Source organism: Anolis carolinensis, chromosome 4 (genome assembly GCF_035594765.1).
Source record: "Anolis carolinensis isolate JA03-04 chromosome 4, rAnoCar3.1.pri, whole genome shotgun sequence".
NCBI classification, from domain to species: Eukaryota; Metazoa; Chordata; class Lepidosauria; order Squamata; family Dactyloidae; genus Anolis; species Anolis carolinensis.
Genome location: NC_085844.1, coordinates 86,957,258 through 86,976,258, shown reverse-complemented (window position 1 = coordinate 86,976,258; position 19,001 = coordinate 86,957,258). Strand labels below are relative to the sequence as shown.

Sequence of the window (19,001 nt, the reverse complement as noted above, 5' to 3'; positions counted from 1 at the left end):
GGATTCTCGTCTATATCGATATGGATGGCTGCAAAAGGAACAGCACTAACAGTCTATCATCATAAATAGAGACTGCAATATGCTATGTTTCACTATACAACTTCTAGTATAAACTTGTAGTATAACCTGAGGCTAAATTTTGGAGTGTCATGTGGATATCCTAATAGCTGAAAACTCTCATGACATGCCTTAGGCTTACAAAAATGGCATCCTAGTCACTGAAAATTATAGAATCATAGAATCATAGAATCACAGAATAGTAGAGTTGGAAGAGACCTCATGGGCCATCCAGTCCAACCCCCTGCTAAGAAGCCTTGATTTAACTTTATTGGCCTTGATTTAACTTTAAATCATCTCAACGGCTTTGTTTTCTTATTTTGGCATAAGATACAGTTTAGCGCTGGGGCAATTTAACTTAAGGTCAATGTGTGAGTGTTGTGCCTGCTCCCTACAAAATACCCTGAACATGTTGTTGTATCTACTTTTGAATGTGATTATGTTAAGAGAGTCCAAAATTTGCTTTGGAACTTGACCATTACAAAAATGGCAACCATCTTTTCTGATTTCCATTCTCTTGCTTCTTAGCCAGTTCCTTATAAGCTTCTGATTTTAGAAACCGTGGGAAAGAGTCCTTAGCCATCAGACTGTAGATTAATCTTTGAGCATCATCAAAACACTGGAGAGTTGGTTCAGAAATAGTCTGGGTGATGTGGTCTCTAGTACTGAAGTCGATGTTTATCTGTGGAGAATACAGTGACATAAATTGTTGATTTTACTGAAGATCAGAAGCTTTGCATTGGAGCCAGAAACAAACATGATTTGAATTGCTTCCAAAATTATACTGTCTGATGCAAAGTAGCAGGAAGGTTATGCTTTCATTATCTAGAATATTAAACACTTATTTTAAATTGTTTCATACCCTGAAAGCCACATCTTTATTGTTGATTTTTAACAATTATTTTAAAAGGTGCTTCAGATTTTCTGGGTGGATAATCAGACAGAAAATGATGAGACATTTGGTTGTGAGTTTGGTTTTGGTACACATACTTTTTAATTCTATCTACATTTCCCAAATTAGAAGCTTTACACTTTACCTTGAGAAATTTTTGTTTTCCAAGTACTGTATATCTCAGACTTCTGTCTAGCACATTCTCAATTTCTATTACATTAATTCAGAATTAATATAGTACAGCCCCCATATTCACAGGGGATATCTTCCAAAGCCCCGCTGTGGATACTTGAAATAATGGATAAAACAATCTCTATATTTTGACTATACTTGGGCTGGATGCGTACCATTCAATCGCACTGGAGGATCACAATTTTGTGGTGAAAGTGTGGATGTCGAAACTGTGGATAAAGGGGCCACACTGTGCATAATTTGTGTTTGCAGTATGGAACTTGTACTGCTCCTCTCACTCAGACAATGAGAAAAACCCAAGAGTATGTGGATAGAGCTTATGCCAAAACTCCTATCCCAATAAATATTGTCTCACTTTTCAAGAGAGACAGGGACCAATGCTGTGGTTCTGAGGATCTGCAGCCTGTGTTCCTTCTTCCACATTGCTTGAGATTTCTCACATGAATTAAATATCCTGGAAAGAAGCTGCCTCCTACTGACTTCTATGCCATGAAGAATATATAAAAAGGAGGGTCACACAGCAGTAATTTTTCATTAAGGCGTTATATGCTTAAAAAATCCTCAAGTTAATCAACATAAACTAATATGCATGATCAAATTCTAATCAAAGGGAATATAAGGCTGGCCTTTTCTTGTGATTGCAGCCCAGTTGAAGAAATTCTTCATAAAGAACTCCATCCCTGATAACAGATAGGGTGATAGTGAAAAACAGTTTGATTCCTTTTGGCTTTTAATAGTTCCCGCCACAGATTTGATTGTTTTCATCTCTTTTCCTTTTGAATGGTAAAGCCTGAGTTTCATTTTTTTTTTGTTATCTTGCTATGTTATCTATTTTAGCAACCCTTGTTATGGTCAAATGAGAGTATCAAAACACTTTATTAAATGGAAAAAAGTAAAGTATAGCTAGAAAACACTATGTTCTGTACAGCTTGTTCTGTGTGCTCAGAGCAGCCCACTCTCCCTCTCTGTGTATAAAGCTTTCACCCATGTTTTAATGGCAATTCCTTGACCTGATGACTCCACTCTTCTCTTTAAGGTCTTTGATGCCTTTCATTATGTTCCTGTGAACATTAGAACTCCCATGCTGTATTTGAGCAAAAGGTGATCTTATTCATGTTTCCAAGAACAACCTCTCACAGACCACTGGGAAGCTCAAAAGAAAAGTAAAAAAGATTCAATATAATAAAACTGCCACAGGTCGATCCAATTACTGAATAGCCATGTATTAGTGTACCATAGCTTTCATAAAACCCAATGCTTCCTAATACTTCATTGACAGGAGCTATTTTATAATAAATATGAACAGGTAGTTACTGGAATGAATCTCAACTTGTAATTTTCTAAGCAAACAGTGATCATCCCAATAGCTCTATTGACTCAGAATTTCTGATTTCTCTGTACTTTTTATTCTCAAAGACTTGGAAAAGTTTTTTTCTCTTCCTGGAGGGAAGTGTGTATATGTGGGAGAAAATTTGATTTTGACTCTTCTGACATTCTCTGAAGCTGATCATATTATCACCCTCCCATGGGAAGGAGCGATGTTGTACTGGTACTTCTACTCTTCCTGCATAATACAAAAAAAGAGCCTATGTACATGTTGAGGAGTTTCCTCCACAGAAGTGCATGGACAATCCTTCTCACCATGGACCTCTGCAAATACACAAGATATCAAGCATTGGTGATTCCATTTCATCAGGCTGGGAAAAGCTGCATTCCTTGAGATATTGTTAGTTAAACTCCCATCAACTCCCACCGACATGACCAAGGAATGAACTATGATAATAAATCAATAATTGTAGCAATGGGAGATATAATCCAATTACAGTAGTCTCACTTATCCAAGCTAAATGGGCCGGCAGAAGCTTGGATAAGCGAATATCTTGGATAATAAGGAGGGATTAAGGAAAAGCCTATTAAACATCAAATTAGGTTATGATTTTACAAATTAAGCACCAAAACTTCATGTTATACAACAAATTTGACAGAAAAAGTAGTTCAAAACGCAGCAATGTTATGTTGTAATTACTGTATTTACAAATTTAGCACCAAAATATCACGATATATTGAAAACATTGACTACAAAAATGGCTTGGATTATCCAGAGGCTTGGATAAGCGAGGCTTGGATTAGTGAGACTCTACTGTACATTGGGAAGGCTACCATTTTTACCCTGACATTAGATGACCGTGTGTGTGTGTTTGTTGGTGACTTTTTGTCACTATCAATACCTGAAAGACATTGCTGGATACTTTGCTGGATAATTCTAATGTCAAAAGCAGAACATATTTTATTCTTTTGTATGAATATTTAGCGTTCCTTGATTTGCTTAGGGATAATATAGAGTGATTATAATTTCTTATTGAAGTTAGCGTTGATACTTTACCTCTCTGGTGTATTTCTAAGTACTGAAATGTGCCCCCCCCCCCCAAACTATAGCCTCAAAAGCTAAGGCACATCTGTGGCTAAAGCACTGCTTTTATCAAAAGCCAACATATCATTGTAAAAAGGCCAATGTGTGAGTGCATATCACAGAAGTAATTAAACAGCCAATTAGTTTAAAAATGTTTTTGTATATAATGATCAAATGGCATGGTATGACAGGAGGATCCTAAAGGACATGTTTTAACTTTCATCACATCAAAAAGCTTCTGCTTGAAAAAATGAACCATTAACACTTGCCAGAACTTACAAGTGCACCTGGGGTGTTTGAGTTGAAAAAGTTAGTTATCGTATTTTTATGCAGCATTCAAATCAAAGTGGAATGGAATCAATTCCTTTAGATTATGGCAGGCAGTGATAAGCAGGGAGCTGCTGTGCAAAGCAAATTCTGACCCTTGGCAGGGCTTGTTTTCCCCACGACACCATTACAGTCAACCCTCAATATTTTCTGGGGTCAGGGGCACTGGATCCCTACAAAAGTGGAAAATTCAAGAATGAAACACCTTATTTTAACATGAGAGAACACATCTCTAGAAATCTCTAGGTACTCCAGCATGACTCTATGGCAGACATGTCCAAAGTCCTGCCCAGAGACAAACTGCCCTGTTCAAATTTCAGCAGGCCCTCTTTCTCCAGACCTTTCTTCTTTGACTTCCTTTCTTCCTCCCTCCCATTCTTGACTTCCTCCCTCTTTTTGTCTATTTGTTCCTTCCTTCTTGGGGATCAGGGCCCTAGAAAGGGCAGGCTTCTCAGGAGAAGAGAAAGAGAGATGGTGGCCTCCCTTCAACCTGATTAAGCATCACCTTTTCCTAGGGTGGCTCTGGCCACAGGCATCCCATCTCAGTGGACTCTTATCTCTCTCATCCCCCACAACCTTTTCTTTATTTCTTTGCAAAGGAAAGCTTCCCAATTGCCCTGTTTGCCCAGGTACTCGCTGCTCCTGCTACATGGCCAGGAAGGGTGGACCCTGGAGACTGATTACCTGCCTGGCTTCTCTCCCTTCTTCCCTTCTCCACTCCGTCTTCTTTCCACGTTGCCATCCAATGGTTTCCAAAAAGGCAACCCTTTGCTGTGGTTCCTCCCTTGGGAAGAAAAGGGGAATGCCAGGCAGCAACAGTAACTTCCTTCTGTCACAATCAAAGCCCTTCCAATAGGTGGCCATGCCGACTCTGCTGAAAAACCTCCAGAGAAAGAGGTAGTATATGCCACTATCTGAAAGTTGAAAGCAACAACAGTCCTAATTAACTTGACTCTCTTATCAGCCAAAAGCAGGCCCACACTTCCCACTGAAAGACTTGTACGCTGGTTAAAATTGTTCTTCATTTTATATATGGTTTTGTTCTTTGATGGCTTTTTTTTTCACTATAAGTAAAACATATGCAGTGTACATAGGAATGTGTTCATGTTTTGTCAAACTATAGTCTGGCCCCACAACAGGCTGAAGGACAGTGAACTGGCCCTAAGCTTTAAAAGTTTGGACACCCCTGCTTATGAAAAACTTTCACCATAAAATAGCATTGGAGGACTCAGGGATTAAGGCATGCTCACTCAGATTCTTTAGATGAGATTCCCAGAAAGGGGAACTAGAGATTCTGAGAGAGACCTAGAGATTCATGGAAAACCTAGATATTCCCAGAGATATTCCTAGCAAACATTAACCATAGAATTACACTGGAGGACTTAGTGATTCCCAGAGAGAATATTTGAATTAAATCCATGAATGATCAAATCTGCAAAAGTCAAACCTCCAGATGTAGAGGGCAGACTACTGTTATTAGAATCCAGTAGACACCGAGTGGGAAGAACAATTCTTAGCCTAAGCTTCTATAGACACATACATGAGGCCTTTTTACAAGTTGTAGCACTACGATTTCACTTTAAAAGGAATGGTTCCATCTTATAGAATCCTGGGAGTTTAGGGAAAGATATTCAGAATCCTCAGTCAGAGAGAATTAGTGCCTCAGAAAACTAAAATCCCAAGACTCCATGGGGTGTTGTTATCACAGCTAAAGTGGAATCATACTGCTATAATAGGGTGATGGTCAAAGGGTTTGTGGACAGACATCGGTACATCTAATAAAGTAGACTGTGTTCATAAAAAACATATATTAGAAATGTCTTCTCCCCAAAGGGCAGTTTAATTCCTTTATGTCCTTTTAAGGTAAAGCAGACTAACCTAGTATTTAAAAAAATATTAAACCATAATTATCTCAAACTGAAATAAGAGGTTTTAAATAGAAGAGGAAGGTATAGTTATATTGTGCAGCTTACTGCATGTTGTGCGGTTTGCACCCAAAGGTTGGGAAAAAATTGACTTTTGGATTATATCTCCCCAAATGCTCCACTGTATGTAGAGATAAAATGTATAATAAATAAATAAATAAATAAATAAATATACAATGTAATAAAGAAACTTAGTCAAACCAGTCTGTGAGAAAATGCATGAATTGGTTACCTCCTTAGGAGCATCTGCTTGGATAAACTCGGAATAAATTTTTTGGGCTTTGGAGACAATTTTAGCAGCTGATTTTGTTTTCTTGAAGTCTTCACAAGCCAACCAGAATTCAATGTTTTCTTCACTGAATTCTGACTTCAGGTAAGCCCTAAATGCATCCAGTCCATCTGCAGAAGAATCATAGAATCATAGAATAGTAGAGTTGGAGGAGACCTCATGGGCCATCCAGTCCAACCCCCTGCCAAGAAGAGACCTCATGGGCCATCCAGTCCAACCCCCTGTCAAAGAACAATAAACTCAGACACTTTCAAAATGTTTAAACAGAGGATCTCCAACTCTCAAAATCCAAAAGGAAGAAAATTGTACTTTTTTGTTGTTTAATGGAGAGGTTTTTATTGAAGGAAATCTACTGACTAACATATGAGCCAAAATGTTTTAATCAGTTCAAGGTACTAGGGATGGGTAAGACTTTCACTCCGCAACCAGATTTTTTTTTAATGAGAAAGCAATCAAGTTTCTTCATATGTGTATTGTTCAGGACTTGAACTATTTTGTTAAGAAAATCCCAAATGTTGGAGAAATGGGAACTGATTGATTCATCGAGGCAGAAGGAGGACTTTGAGTCTGGATTTGAGGTTTTGATTTAGTCCCTGGGTATTAAATTTAGAGTTACCACCTCCTTTTTTTTATAACAAGTACAGAATTTGTAACACTTGCATAGCAAGGGCAATTTACTGGGAACCTTGGCACCTATTAAATTTGACAAGCACACTGCTCTCCCCATTTCTGCCCCCCCCCTTTAAATCTCAGGATTCAACATTTATCTTCATACTTATAAAAGAAAAAAAATGAGTTTTTTTTTAAAAAAAGTGAACCTGATGGACTCTTCCCCCCCCCCCCACCGGCAACATCACCACATGCCCACTCTGCCTTTTTCTTTCATTCGTAATTATCAAGTTCCTGGTAGTTTTGCTTATCATTATTAATTCATCCAAGAAGGGTTTTATCATTTTGAAAAATTTATTTATTTATTTATTTAATTTATATACCGCTCTTCTCCCCCAGGGGGACCCAGAGTGGTCTTACATAATGGCAAGATTAATGCCACATATAATACAAAATATAGTAAAAACAAACAATTGTAAAAACACACTTAAAAACCAGTATCATACCCCATGAAACAGTAAAACACTGTGTGACCGTTACAACAGGGCCAGTAGCATTGAGCCAAAAGTCAGAGCCAGTCTGTATTCAACTTCACATTAATCCAACGAATACATCCGATTATATCAACTGTATCTTAGGATGGGCCAAAAAATTGGTCCCACATCCAGGTCTTATCTAGATATTCTAAAATTCTATAGATTATTATTAAGATATTTTGTTTTTCTGTGAGCCTTCAAGTGATTTCTGACTTATGATGACCTTTAGGTGAAGCTGTCATGGGTTTTTTGAGACTGAGAGAAAGTGACATGCCCAAGGTCACCCAGTAGATTTCCATGGCCAAAAAAGAATCAAAGGATGTCTGAAGAGTTATAGTCCTGTCATCAAAACACTACATCATGTTGGCTTTCTTGTGTATGTCCCTGGATTCCTGTAAAATGGTGGACCACAGGCCGCTGCAAAGCTTCCCTCTCAGAAAGGTTGAGTGAGTTGTAACCAGACTTCCATATTCCAGGGTTTGATAGGACACAATCACTAATCTAGAATTAAATATTTTTAATTGATTTGTTTTCATGTTCCCTAAATATTCAATGGTGTAGGGAATATATATGGATCACAAGAGTGCCCCAATCCTAATATTCCAGGCATCAGTCTCTGTGAGTGGCAGGGGACTATCATCAATGTGATATGGTCCTAAATTAACACAGTAACTAATTTAGAATCTGGGCCACTGGTTTACTCTGCTAAACAAAGAAATAGTTTGAAGGTATCCACACTTCAGTCATATTACTAAAGTATAATGTGTGTGAACCTTGGGGATTTATATGTACAATGACAACTTCCATGTCATTATTTTGGCAAATTTATATTTGTAAGTGTGCAATCAATATATGATAAAATTTTATTTGAATGTTCTGGTCAGCACTTGTAGCAAAATAATGGAATCCTGGTCAAATTGATGAGATCTCAGTTTATTTATCCCATGAGCTTTAATTAATCAAGTCACCAATTAAATCTGCATGTGGCTAACTTCCCTGTATTTCATGATTATTCAAATTCTCCCTCAGTAAAAAAGAGCCAGAGTGGTTTATATCTTCACATTCACTCTAGGACATTATGCTAAATTAGTCTTGATGAGACATGTTGTCTTCGTAAAACAACACAGCCAATCAAGATTACATTAATCTCCACAAGTTTCTTGCCTCTAGAATGAGAATGAGACAAGTGTTTTGTCCTCCTTTTTGACTGAGGGTTCTACATTTTGAGCAAAAGCCTCTGTGCAAAATATACAATTTGGAAATTTGTGTGGTGGTTTCTCAAGTGTGGCAGAAAATATTTCATTGTCTCACCAGTGAAGAGAAAAAAATCCTTGGACACAGGAATGAGACAAGTGAGAATTATCATCCCTACTCCAGTCTAGATTTATGCATCTTAAACACTTATTTCATCTAATGTATGAAGGATTTCCCATCCAATTAGTTTTTTTGATTATGCAGGAATAATTTGAAAAGAGGTACAGTAGAGTCTCACTTATCCAACACTTGCTTATCCATGTTCTGGATTATCCAACGCATTTTTGTAGTCAATGTTTTCAATACATCGTGATATTTTGGTGCTAAATTAATAAATACAGTAATTACTACGTAGCATTACTGTGTATTGAACTACTTTTTCTGTCAAATTTGTTGGGTGCTTAACTTGTAAAATCATAACCTAATTTGATGTTTAATAGGCTTTTCCTTAATCCCTCCTTATTATCCAACATATTCGCTTATCCAACATTCTGCCGGACCGTTTATGTTGGATAAGTGAGACTCTACTGTATTCCCATTCAAGTGGTGTTAAAATGTGTGTTCTAAGATAGTTCTCACCACTTACAATCATTTCTATTCTCAATACATGCTAATCCTTTAAGAGGGTGCTATCTGGTGATCATCGATAGCTTTTGAATTAATCCAAAGAATCTAAGGGTGCAATTACTTTGTAAAATTAATGCAGTTTGGCACAAATTTATCTGACATGTTTCAATGCTATAGAATCATAATATTGTGTAAAATCCATATATTTTTCACAAAAAAACCCTTGGCTACATGGTTTTGATCTGCAAGATAGCTGTTTTCTGCACAAAAGTTTCATTGTGCAAGTTTTTAGAAATACAGGATAACTTTTTATTATTATTTTTTGTGGATAGACAACAGCAATATAGAACCCCCTAAGTGGCTGTTTGGATACAACCACATAAATCCCTCCTCAGTGTTTCTATGCAGAATAATTTCACCAAACCTTGGAAATATGAGAATACAAATATATATATATATATATATATATATATATATATATATATATATGGATATATATATATGGATAAGTATTTGTATTCGTTTTTTGGTAAGGGGTGTGTGTGTATGTGAAAACAGTGGAAATTATTTTTCCTCACTTATAATGACAAAATAGTTTAATATTAAGCTTCTTGTTGCCTGGGCAGAAAATGATCTAGTGGTCATACATAGTTCTCATGAGGAAAAATGGAGTATATATTGGGTAAACCATCTTTCTAGTAATTGGGGTTGTTGTATGTCTTTCGGGCTGTGTGGCCATGTTCCAGAAGCATTCTCTCCTGACGTTTCGCCCACATCTATGGCAGGCATCCTCAGAGGTTGTGAGGTATTCTAGTAATACTAGGTATTTCTAGTAATTCATTTTTTCTATATAGATACATCTTACCTTTATTGGCCAAAAGTGTGTCCACAGACTCCATCCATGCCATTGTTTCTTTAGAGGATGATCTGTGGAAACAACATCTACCCTTGAAAATAGCATTGTGATCTTTTACATATGTAGGCTGTGGATAATCTTTACATGGGATATATGCTTCTCCCTTTTAGCTGTTGCACTGGATCAACAACACAAAGGTTTCAATCCTGTATACACTTATATGGAAGTGAACTCTAAACAAATTCAATGGGACTTACTTCCAAGTAGATATGAATAGAGTGGAGCTGTAAGGGCAGTATATGCATTTGATGCAGAATGTAATTTGAAGAAGAATAGAAATAAGACATACAAGTGGATGGATAAAGCACTGGTAAGCTATCACTGATTTTTCACTGGAGAATTGTTGAACATTGAACAGCAAAGCCATTAATTTCTACTGTCCTTTTGTGGGTGACAACTAGAGCAATTGAAAAGGTTATTATGCTAACACTAGGGTGATAAATGGAACATTTCTTACTTTTTAAAACCTGTATTAGAATAGTTTGGCATCTCAGTTTTGGTTCTCAACTAGATTTTGATTAAGTATTTATGAAAAACCATAATAGAATTTCCTCTTTTCTCCCCTGGTCTTGTTTCCTACTTGTGTCAGGAAAAAGCTGTCTTCTTATCCCATCTCTGAGAGAGTATAAAAAAAATCCAATTAGCTCAATATATTCTCAGCACGGGTCAGATTTATCTAAATCTAGGTGCTTGTCAGGGCAGAATAAGATATTTTCCAAACTAGTTAATAATTTTAAGTGCTTTTCTTGGCTTCCAAAAAAGTATTCCCTTGGGCTTTGATGTATGTACCACAAGGCCCAGTACATAGACTTCTAGAGAACTAGAAGAGTTATCCATAATCTATTTGACACCCACAACACATTCATTATATAAGTCTTTGACTATGCAGTGTGTCCAAGGAAGAGCTGTTAATCTATTTCAATGCCTTCTACAATAGTTCAGCCATCTATTTTTTAAGTAGTCAGGTCCCTAGAAAGCAGTGTTTATTATTAATGGAGCCCATAGCTTCCTTAAAGATATATATCACAGAACAAAGGGCTCAGGGAATCTCACTATGGTGTTTGAACTATTCTTTATTTATATACTAAAGGCGGTGGAATCTTGTATGGAAATCGCCAATGTCTATTCTGGAGGGCACTGCAGATTTTCAAGAGAAAATCTGTCTGTGCTATATAGATTATAACAAAGCCTTTAACTGTCTAGATCATGAAAAATTCTGTGGCACTTCTAAAGAAATGGATGTTCCACAGCATTTGATTGCCCTGACATGTACTCAGGCCAAGGGGCCATCATAGGGCAGGGAGAAATGGAATAGTTTATTGTTGGCAAAGAAATCATGCAAGGTCACATTTTATCACCCTTTCTGTTTAATTTATATGCTCAACATATCATATGTAAAGTGGCATTAGACTTCAAGAAGAAGTACATGGAAATTAAAGGGAAAAAACATCAATAGTTTAAGATATGTGGATGGCATTATACAACTAGAAGAAATAGCAAAGACTTTGAATGATTAGTGAAGAAAATCAGTAAAGAAAATGTACTAGTCAGGTTTACAGTTGAATCACAAGAAAACAAAAATAATGACCACATATTTTAGGTAACTATAGAGCAAAAAACTGAAGATTTTCCACACCTTGACTCAGTCATTTACCGGAATGGAGACTGAAGTTGAGAAATCAGAAGACATGAGACACATCTACACTAAACAGGTTTGAAACCAGCATGGAATAAATTATAGAATCATAGAATAGTAGAGTTGGAAGAGACCTCATGGGCCATCCAGTCCAACCCCCTGCCAAGTAGCAGGAAATCGCATTCAAAAATAAAGTATTTTTGCTGTACAGATGATGAGACTAAAACCTTAGAATGAGTTTGAGGTCTAGATGATGATAATTACACAAAAACAACTACAGTAATGAAGCTGGCTTCTAATCAGTTCCAGGATCTGATGTAGCAGTGGCCTTACAGCTATAAAGAATGTATGAAACTGCATTAAATGATCAGTGTAGATGGGACCTGGGATTTTTTTAAAAAAGAAAATTGGTAGCATTTAATGTAACATTAAAACAAAAACATAAAGCGGCCAGTAAAACACACATAAAAGGGGGAAAGGGGGGAGGGGAAAGAGTCCCAAAGTCTAAATAGACAAAAGGAGGAGAGAAAAAGTGGGAGAAAAAGAAAAAAGAAAAAAATGGAGATGTTTATAACTTCTGTTCTTCTTCCTAACATTCCAGTCCTTAAAAAAAAGTCATATGAAAAATTCTTTCTTTCCTTCTCACATCCTTACATTTACTTTAAATAATCTTCAAAAATTGACCAGTCTGTCATTTTTAGTCCTCTACCAGTACTTTTTTAAAATAAAAATGTTAATTTGTCCATATCCTTAATTTCCATAACTTTAATTATCCAGTCCTTCGTATCTGGTACTGTATCCGTCTTCCATCTTTTTGCAAATTACCATTCTTGCCACTGTGGCAAAATAGATAAAGACCTTTTCTTTGTTGCAATCAGAGAACAGTTCTGTGTTGAGCATTCCAAGTAAATAGTATTGAGGTCTCATGGAGAAGTCCTTCTTAAAGATTCTTTGGCATTCTTCATGGATGCTTTTCCAATAGGTCGTTGTCTCTTCACAAGTCCATCACATGTGGAAATATGAACCTTCTTTTATCTTACACTTCCAGCACTTATTATCTGTATTTTTTATATCATTCCCAATTTCTTCGGCATTTTTAACCAATTATCCTTCAAGTCAGAAGCATATGTGAATCTCGTTTTGTTCAGCCAAATTTCCTCCCATTCCTTCATCTGTATTGGTCTGCCTATATTCTTGGCCCATTTTATTTAATTATTTATTCATTTATTTACAACATTTTTACCCTGCCTTTCACACACGAGGGGACGCAAGGTGGCTTACAACATCTGGCAAGATTCAATGCCAAACAATCAATAAAATTAACAACACGTTTAAAACCATTAACAGTAATCGGTAAAAATACATTATACAAACATTAAAAAGCATTACAAACATATAAATTACTTAATTCCATTCTTCCAAGAACCTTGTACATTTTATCATTGAATTCTTTATCTCTTCTGTTTCTGTCACCCATCTGAGGAGTTTATTGTAGATCCTCTTTATTAGTTTTTTCTCAGTTTGTATCAGCTTTTCCCAGAAATCTTCTTTGGTAAAATCTAATTTTCTATCCACATTAAAGTGTTCTCTAATTTGTAAGTAATGAAGCCATGAGACATCCGTGTACCTTTCTTGAATTTCTTGATGTTGTCTTAGATTAGAAATATCTGGATTTCCAGTAAGGAGTTCTTTGTAGGGTGGCCATTTCACCCATCCAAGTAGTCTTCTCTGATTCACTTCAAGTGGTGAGACCCATCTTGGTGTCTTCGTATAGAAGTTCTTTTTATATCTGTTCCAAACCCTAATTAAGGATGACCTGATAAAACGACTCCCAAAGTTTTTTTCAATACTGCTTTTCCCATACTAGATGTATGGGGTCTGGGATTTTGAAGGGTAGATGTGAAGGAATTAAACAAGATCCTGAAGTGTAAGCAGTTATAATTCAGTACTGAGTTTACGACTGTCCATGGCATCATATTACCCATTTCTTTCTATGACTGTGAAAACTGGGCAGCGAAGGAAGCTCATAAGAAAAAAAATCATTTGAAAAGTGATGCTGGAAGAAAGCTCAGGAGATACTGTAGATGTAACAGGTCCTAGATTAAATCAATCCTGATGTTTCACATGAAGCTAAGATGACTAAACTGAGACTGTTGTACTTTGCCTTATCATGGAAAGACAGGACTTAATAGGGATCTTATCACAGTGGGATATCATCTGTTTATATCAGAATGCATCCCAATTTTTTAAGGACTGTATTGAGATGGGATGCATACTCTCCTCATCACACTACACTTCATTTGCTGTGCTGTTTCACTGGTAATGCTACCCTCTTTCTCCAGGCCTATGACTTTGCTAGTCAGTCATAGCCTTCAAGATCTCTTCCTAACTTTCAACTCCCAACTCTGAAACAAGGATGTTTTGAGATCACTTTTTAAAAAAGTATTTTCTGATTCTGAGCTCATCATACCCAATATGACATTGCATTCACAGCAGAGCATTTACACCTGCTGGAAAGGATGTGTGTATACATTTATGAATAGATCTTTCCTACAAATTCTATCGCATTCCACCCACACAGTTGGCATGACTCAACTCTCTATTTCTCAACATCTCATATTAGCTGAATCACTAGATCCAGCTTCTTTGCCATTAGGTGATGGAAAGGATGAGCATTTCCATACATGCTTTTCTTGCAGTCAAGAATGAATAATTTTCTATCATCACTGTGTGAAAGTTATTGACAACTGTGAAACTTTTAAAAAGTACTTAGTCTTTGAGAAATGTTATTTTCTCCATAGAAAATTTGTTTAGGTGAATATTTATATGTGTGCATGTTGCAGGATATGTTCTGTAAAATGAAAATGTGTACCATTAAGACAACTACTACTTTGGACATTCATTTTTAATTGTCCTCAAGTTGACTTTGTCTTATCGTGACTCTTTCAGTGAAAGATTTCCAAGTCACCTGTATCAATAGCCCTCCTCAAGTCTATCAGACTTGATTTAGTCTATCCACCTGTAATATGGTTTCCCTCTTTTCTCACTGCTTTCCATCTTAGCAAACATTATCATCTTTTCTAGTGGGTCGTATATTCTCATCATACGGTATGTCCAAAGTATGTCTCTCAATTTAGTCAACTTGGCTTCTAGAGAAACCTCAGACTTGTGGTGCTGGAGAAAATATGTATATATAGATATTTGAGTAAATATCTATGGCTATTAGAGTAAATATTAGATATTTGCTCTAATATACATATATAATATGTATTATAGTAATATCTAATATAATGCAATTCAATGCAGTTAAACTTAATTATATGAGTCATGTGAGTCTACACTGACCATATGTATTATATGGCAGTGTAGATGGGGCTTGAACCAAGGTATGAAAAATCTTAAAATATTTTAATGTCATGTAAATCATTTGCTGTCCTCTCCCCCTTTAATGTTCAACTGTAAACCTACCTTTGTACTTTCTTCCTTGATGTTTTGCACTAGCAATCCCAAACCTTTGCTATTTTGTGCTAGTCGTACAATTTCATTGGAATATCTTAAATTGTTGTTCCTTCCTCCAATGTTGACATCACATTTCCCAGCATCTGAATTTAATGTATGATGTTTAATTTTATATGGTAATAAAATGCTGTCTAATCTAACCCCCTTGCCAATTGGAAACAATTATGTTTCTTCATATTATGCTGACAGTAGCCTCTTGTTCTGACTGCAGCTTAAAAGTGTTGACAATTTTGGAACCTCATTTTATAAAAGAGCTATACATTTTTTGTGATCTACACAGTTAAAGGTTTTAAAGCACAAGCTTATTTTGTTCTGAAGTGTGTTCTATTATCCAATGTATGTTTGCAATGCAATCCCTAGTGCCCCTTCATTTTCTGAACCCATTTTTTGCATTTCTCACTCCATATAGAACAAAAGTCATTGTTGTAAAACTTTGAGTATAATTTTGCTTATGTGGGAGATAAAGGCAATGGTCCAGAAGTTAGTGCAATCTTTGGTGTCCCCTTATTGGAGAGAGGTGTGTATGGTCAGTGTTTCCAATCTGTGGATCATTCTTTCATTTTGCACATTTGTTGACAGATTTTCGTTAGAATTTGAGTGGATTCTGTCTCCATTGTTTGAAACAGTTCTCATGGTATGACATCTGTTCCTGGTAAATTATTTCCCCTAAGTGCTCTGAGTGCAGCTTCTGCTTTAATTTCTAAAATTGCTAGGTTGTCTTCCAATTGTTTTCCAATTCCAGTTGGTCTGAAGACAGTGTCTATTTGCATTTTATCATCTTAATGTCCCTTGCCTTTCTCCAGAATTCTTCTCACTCCTAGTCAGTTGAGCTGAGCAGTGCAAATCTATCTCTTACATTATTTTTAAATTCTAAATCAATATTCTTCAAGTTGTATTTTGGCATGAATATTGATTTATTTATTAATTATTTATTATTTATTTGCAGTATTTATATTCCGCCCTTCTCATCCCGAAGGGGACTCAGGGCGGATTACAATGAACACATATATGGCAAACATTCAATGCCAACAGACAAACAACATATATAGACAGAAACAGAGGCATTTAACATTTTTTTTCCAGCTTCACGATTCCAGCCACAGGGGGAGCTGTTGCTTCACTGTCCACTAGTGGCTGTACTTCCTCATTCCTTTCCTCGTGTTTTGCTGGCAGTTTTATGATGTTGTAAATTAGTTAAATTAGCCTCCCGCATAAAGCGTACCTAAATTTCCCTATTTGACAGATGCAACTGTCTTTCAGGGCTGCATAGGTCAACAGCAAGCTGTGCTATTTAATGGTCGGGGGCTTAACCCGACCCAGGCTTCGAACTCATGACCTCTCGGTCAATAGTGATTTATTGCAGCTGGTTACTAGCCAGCTGCACCACAGCCCTTCTTTACTTTAACCCAATTTTTTGATATTAGCAGTTATGCCACAATATACTCCTGTTTTTTTATTTTTGCAAAGAAAATAGAGCTTCTTTTTTTTGCAACTAATTATGTAGTCATCTCTTTGATTGCCTGAAGAATGTGTTTGCAGTGAACAAATTGTTGGACTCATAAAATTCAGTCAATTGATCTCATATTTCATTTCTTGATTGTAGGCCAAATTCTCCAACAACCTTTGTTCTGATCTTTTTCCTACCTTTGTGTCCCAATTGCCTTTAGTTATCAACATGCTCTGTTTGCGTGTGTAATTATTTTCCTCCTGGACTCCAAAATTTTTCTTCCTCTGTATTTGGAGCATAAACGAATTATGGTTATATTGATGGGTTTTCCCTGAATTGTAATATTATTTGGTCAGTCTTTGCATTATATACATTGAATGATTTTGCTACAGCTCTCCTCATTATTAATGCCTCCCCATTTCTTCTTAGATTTTAATTTCTTGAGTCAAGAAATAATTTTATCTGAATCAAAATGTCCCATCTGTATCCATTTTACCCCTCTTACCCCAAGTATTACAGTATCTATATACAGGCAGCCACAAGTTACAAACATTCAACTTACAAATGTGGGTGAGACAGCAGGAAATGAGAGAAATTTACCCTAGTAAGGGAAATTCACTCCTCTAAGGGTTATCATGGGAGTAAGGTGTCTCAACTTAAGTTTTTTCAACAATCCTTGTTTCCACAACAAGCCAAATTTTTCAAAATCCAATTATTTGAACGGAGACACAGACAGCAAAATAAACTATACATTGGTGTTAGCCCTTCCCTATGCTACACAAAGCTTAAATAGATATAGATATCTGGAGTTACACTTAAAAATGTTCCTGTCCCAACTTACATACAAATTCAACTTAAGAACAAACCTACACAACCTATCTTGCTCATAATTTGGGGACTGCCTGCATTCCATTTTGTTTTACAATGTCTAGCTTCTTGTGATTCAGGCTAGCTACATTTTCCTATAATATGTGTTGTGCAGTTTTGGACTTTCCTTTCAGCTTTAAGCCTTTCATCTTGAATCCATTAGCCGCATTAGCCACAGTCATACTTGTCTCCTGCTGTACCCCAATAGCTCAATGAATGTCATTGGATCTGGGAGTTTCATCTTCTGGTAATATTTCTTATTTCATTTTGGATTGTCTCATCATAGGGCTTTAATGGTAAAATATATACTAAAGCTATGCCTCCTTCCTTTCACTAACAAGTGAAATTGTGGCACCACTATCATTGATTCTGAGAGATTCTCTTATAGGGGCACCTCTCACTACAGTTACTGCCCAGTATCTGTTTGGTACATTTAGTCTGCCTCCTCAACAAAACTTGTCTGACATGGATGACCTTACTATATTGCTGCTACTTTCATCATGGCCTCTTGCATTGTAGAACCATGCAATCCTACCACCATGGAAAGGCCATGCCATAGTGAGCCTTTGGATATACTGCATTTATTTACTAATTGCTCACTAATTGATATCCAACTGACATAATGCTTTATTAGTAAAGCTAATATCATTAATAAATAATTATAGTGGAAAAGGGTATGTCCTGACATATCAGAGAACAATTTCTATTGACAGTGAGAGAAGAAATTGAGATGAAACAGGAGGTGATGCAGTTTTACATATATATTGCATCTTCAGGTTTAGTGATGGCTCACCACAGTAAAAGTGAATAAAGATGGGCCTTCAAATTGCCCAAGCTGGTTGCTAGACAACACATTTTATGTGATCCCTGAGTTCATGTGGGAAATAGAGAGGGAGAGAAAAAATAGACGATAAAAATGAACTCACTTTACTGGCATGCTTTCTCGTGCTGTTTGTCACAAGTTAATGCTGAATTTCTCTTTCTGATTGATCTTGAAGCTGAAGATAATAGGAGAACAGGAACATGATAATTAGCACATCAATTGCTAAATAACGGGGTTTTGATTGACATTCTATATTTAAATGTTTTCAAATGAATTTCCGATTTGTACCACTTAGTGTCACGGTAATGGCTGCAATATGACACACAGAAAATAAATCCACATCCTATTAAACTGTGAAAAAATGCAAACTAAAAATCTGAAGGATAAATGAAATGATTCCTCATTTCCATAAGTAATATAAAAAGTTTAATTTTACCATCAAAGGAATGGGGCTAAGCTTAAATAGAGGGTACAGGATACAACATCATTATCCTATTGGAGTGTCTACTATATCCAATGCCTATTTGTATGAGTGGAAAACACATATTCAAATGGGAAAAATAGTGTATGCATCTGTAACATCACTGAAAACAGTGTCAGTGCCTACTTGTGTTGTACTTTCCAAGTGTACATATGATATGTCCATATGATATACACCTCTAGAGATTGTGAATGTGAATACTTCTCCAGGTACACATTATTGTATTGTTGCATTCAGAATGGAATAAGATGTCA

General features: G+C 36.3%; 1 protein-coding gene across 1 annotated transcript; it reads right to left on the bottom strand.

Moving 5' to 3' along the window:
- Window positions 1-375: 375 nt before the first annotated feature.
- On the bottom strand, window positions 376-18,380 carry rgs21 (regulator of G protein signaling 21). The gene is made up of 4 exons (XM_008116896.3): window positions 18,370-18,380; window positions 9,924-10,000; window positions 6,036-6,202; window positions 376-739 (listed from the first exon to the last, which is right to left on the bottom strand). The coding sequence occupies exons 1-4, from the start codon at window positions 18,378-18,380 to the stop codon at window positions 536-538; spliced, it is 459 nt and encodes a 152-aa protein (XP_008115103.1). The 3' UTR covers window positions 376-535.
- Between the last annotated feature and the right edge of the window lie 621 nt (window positions 18,381-19,001).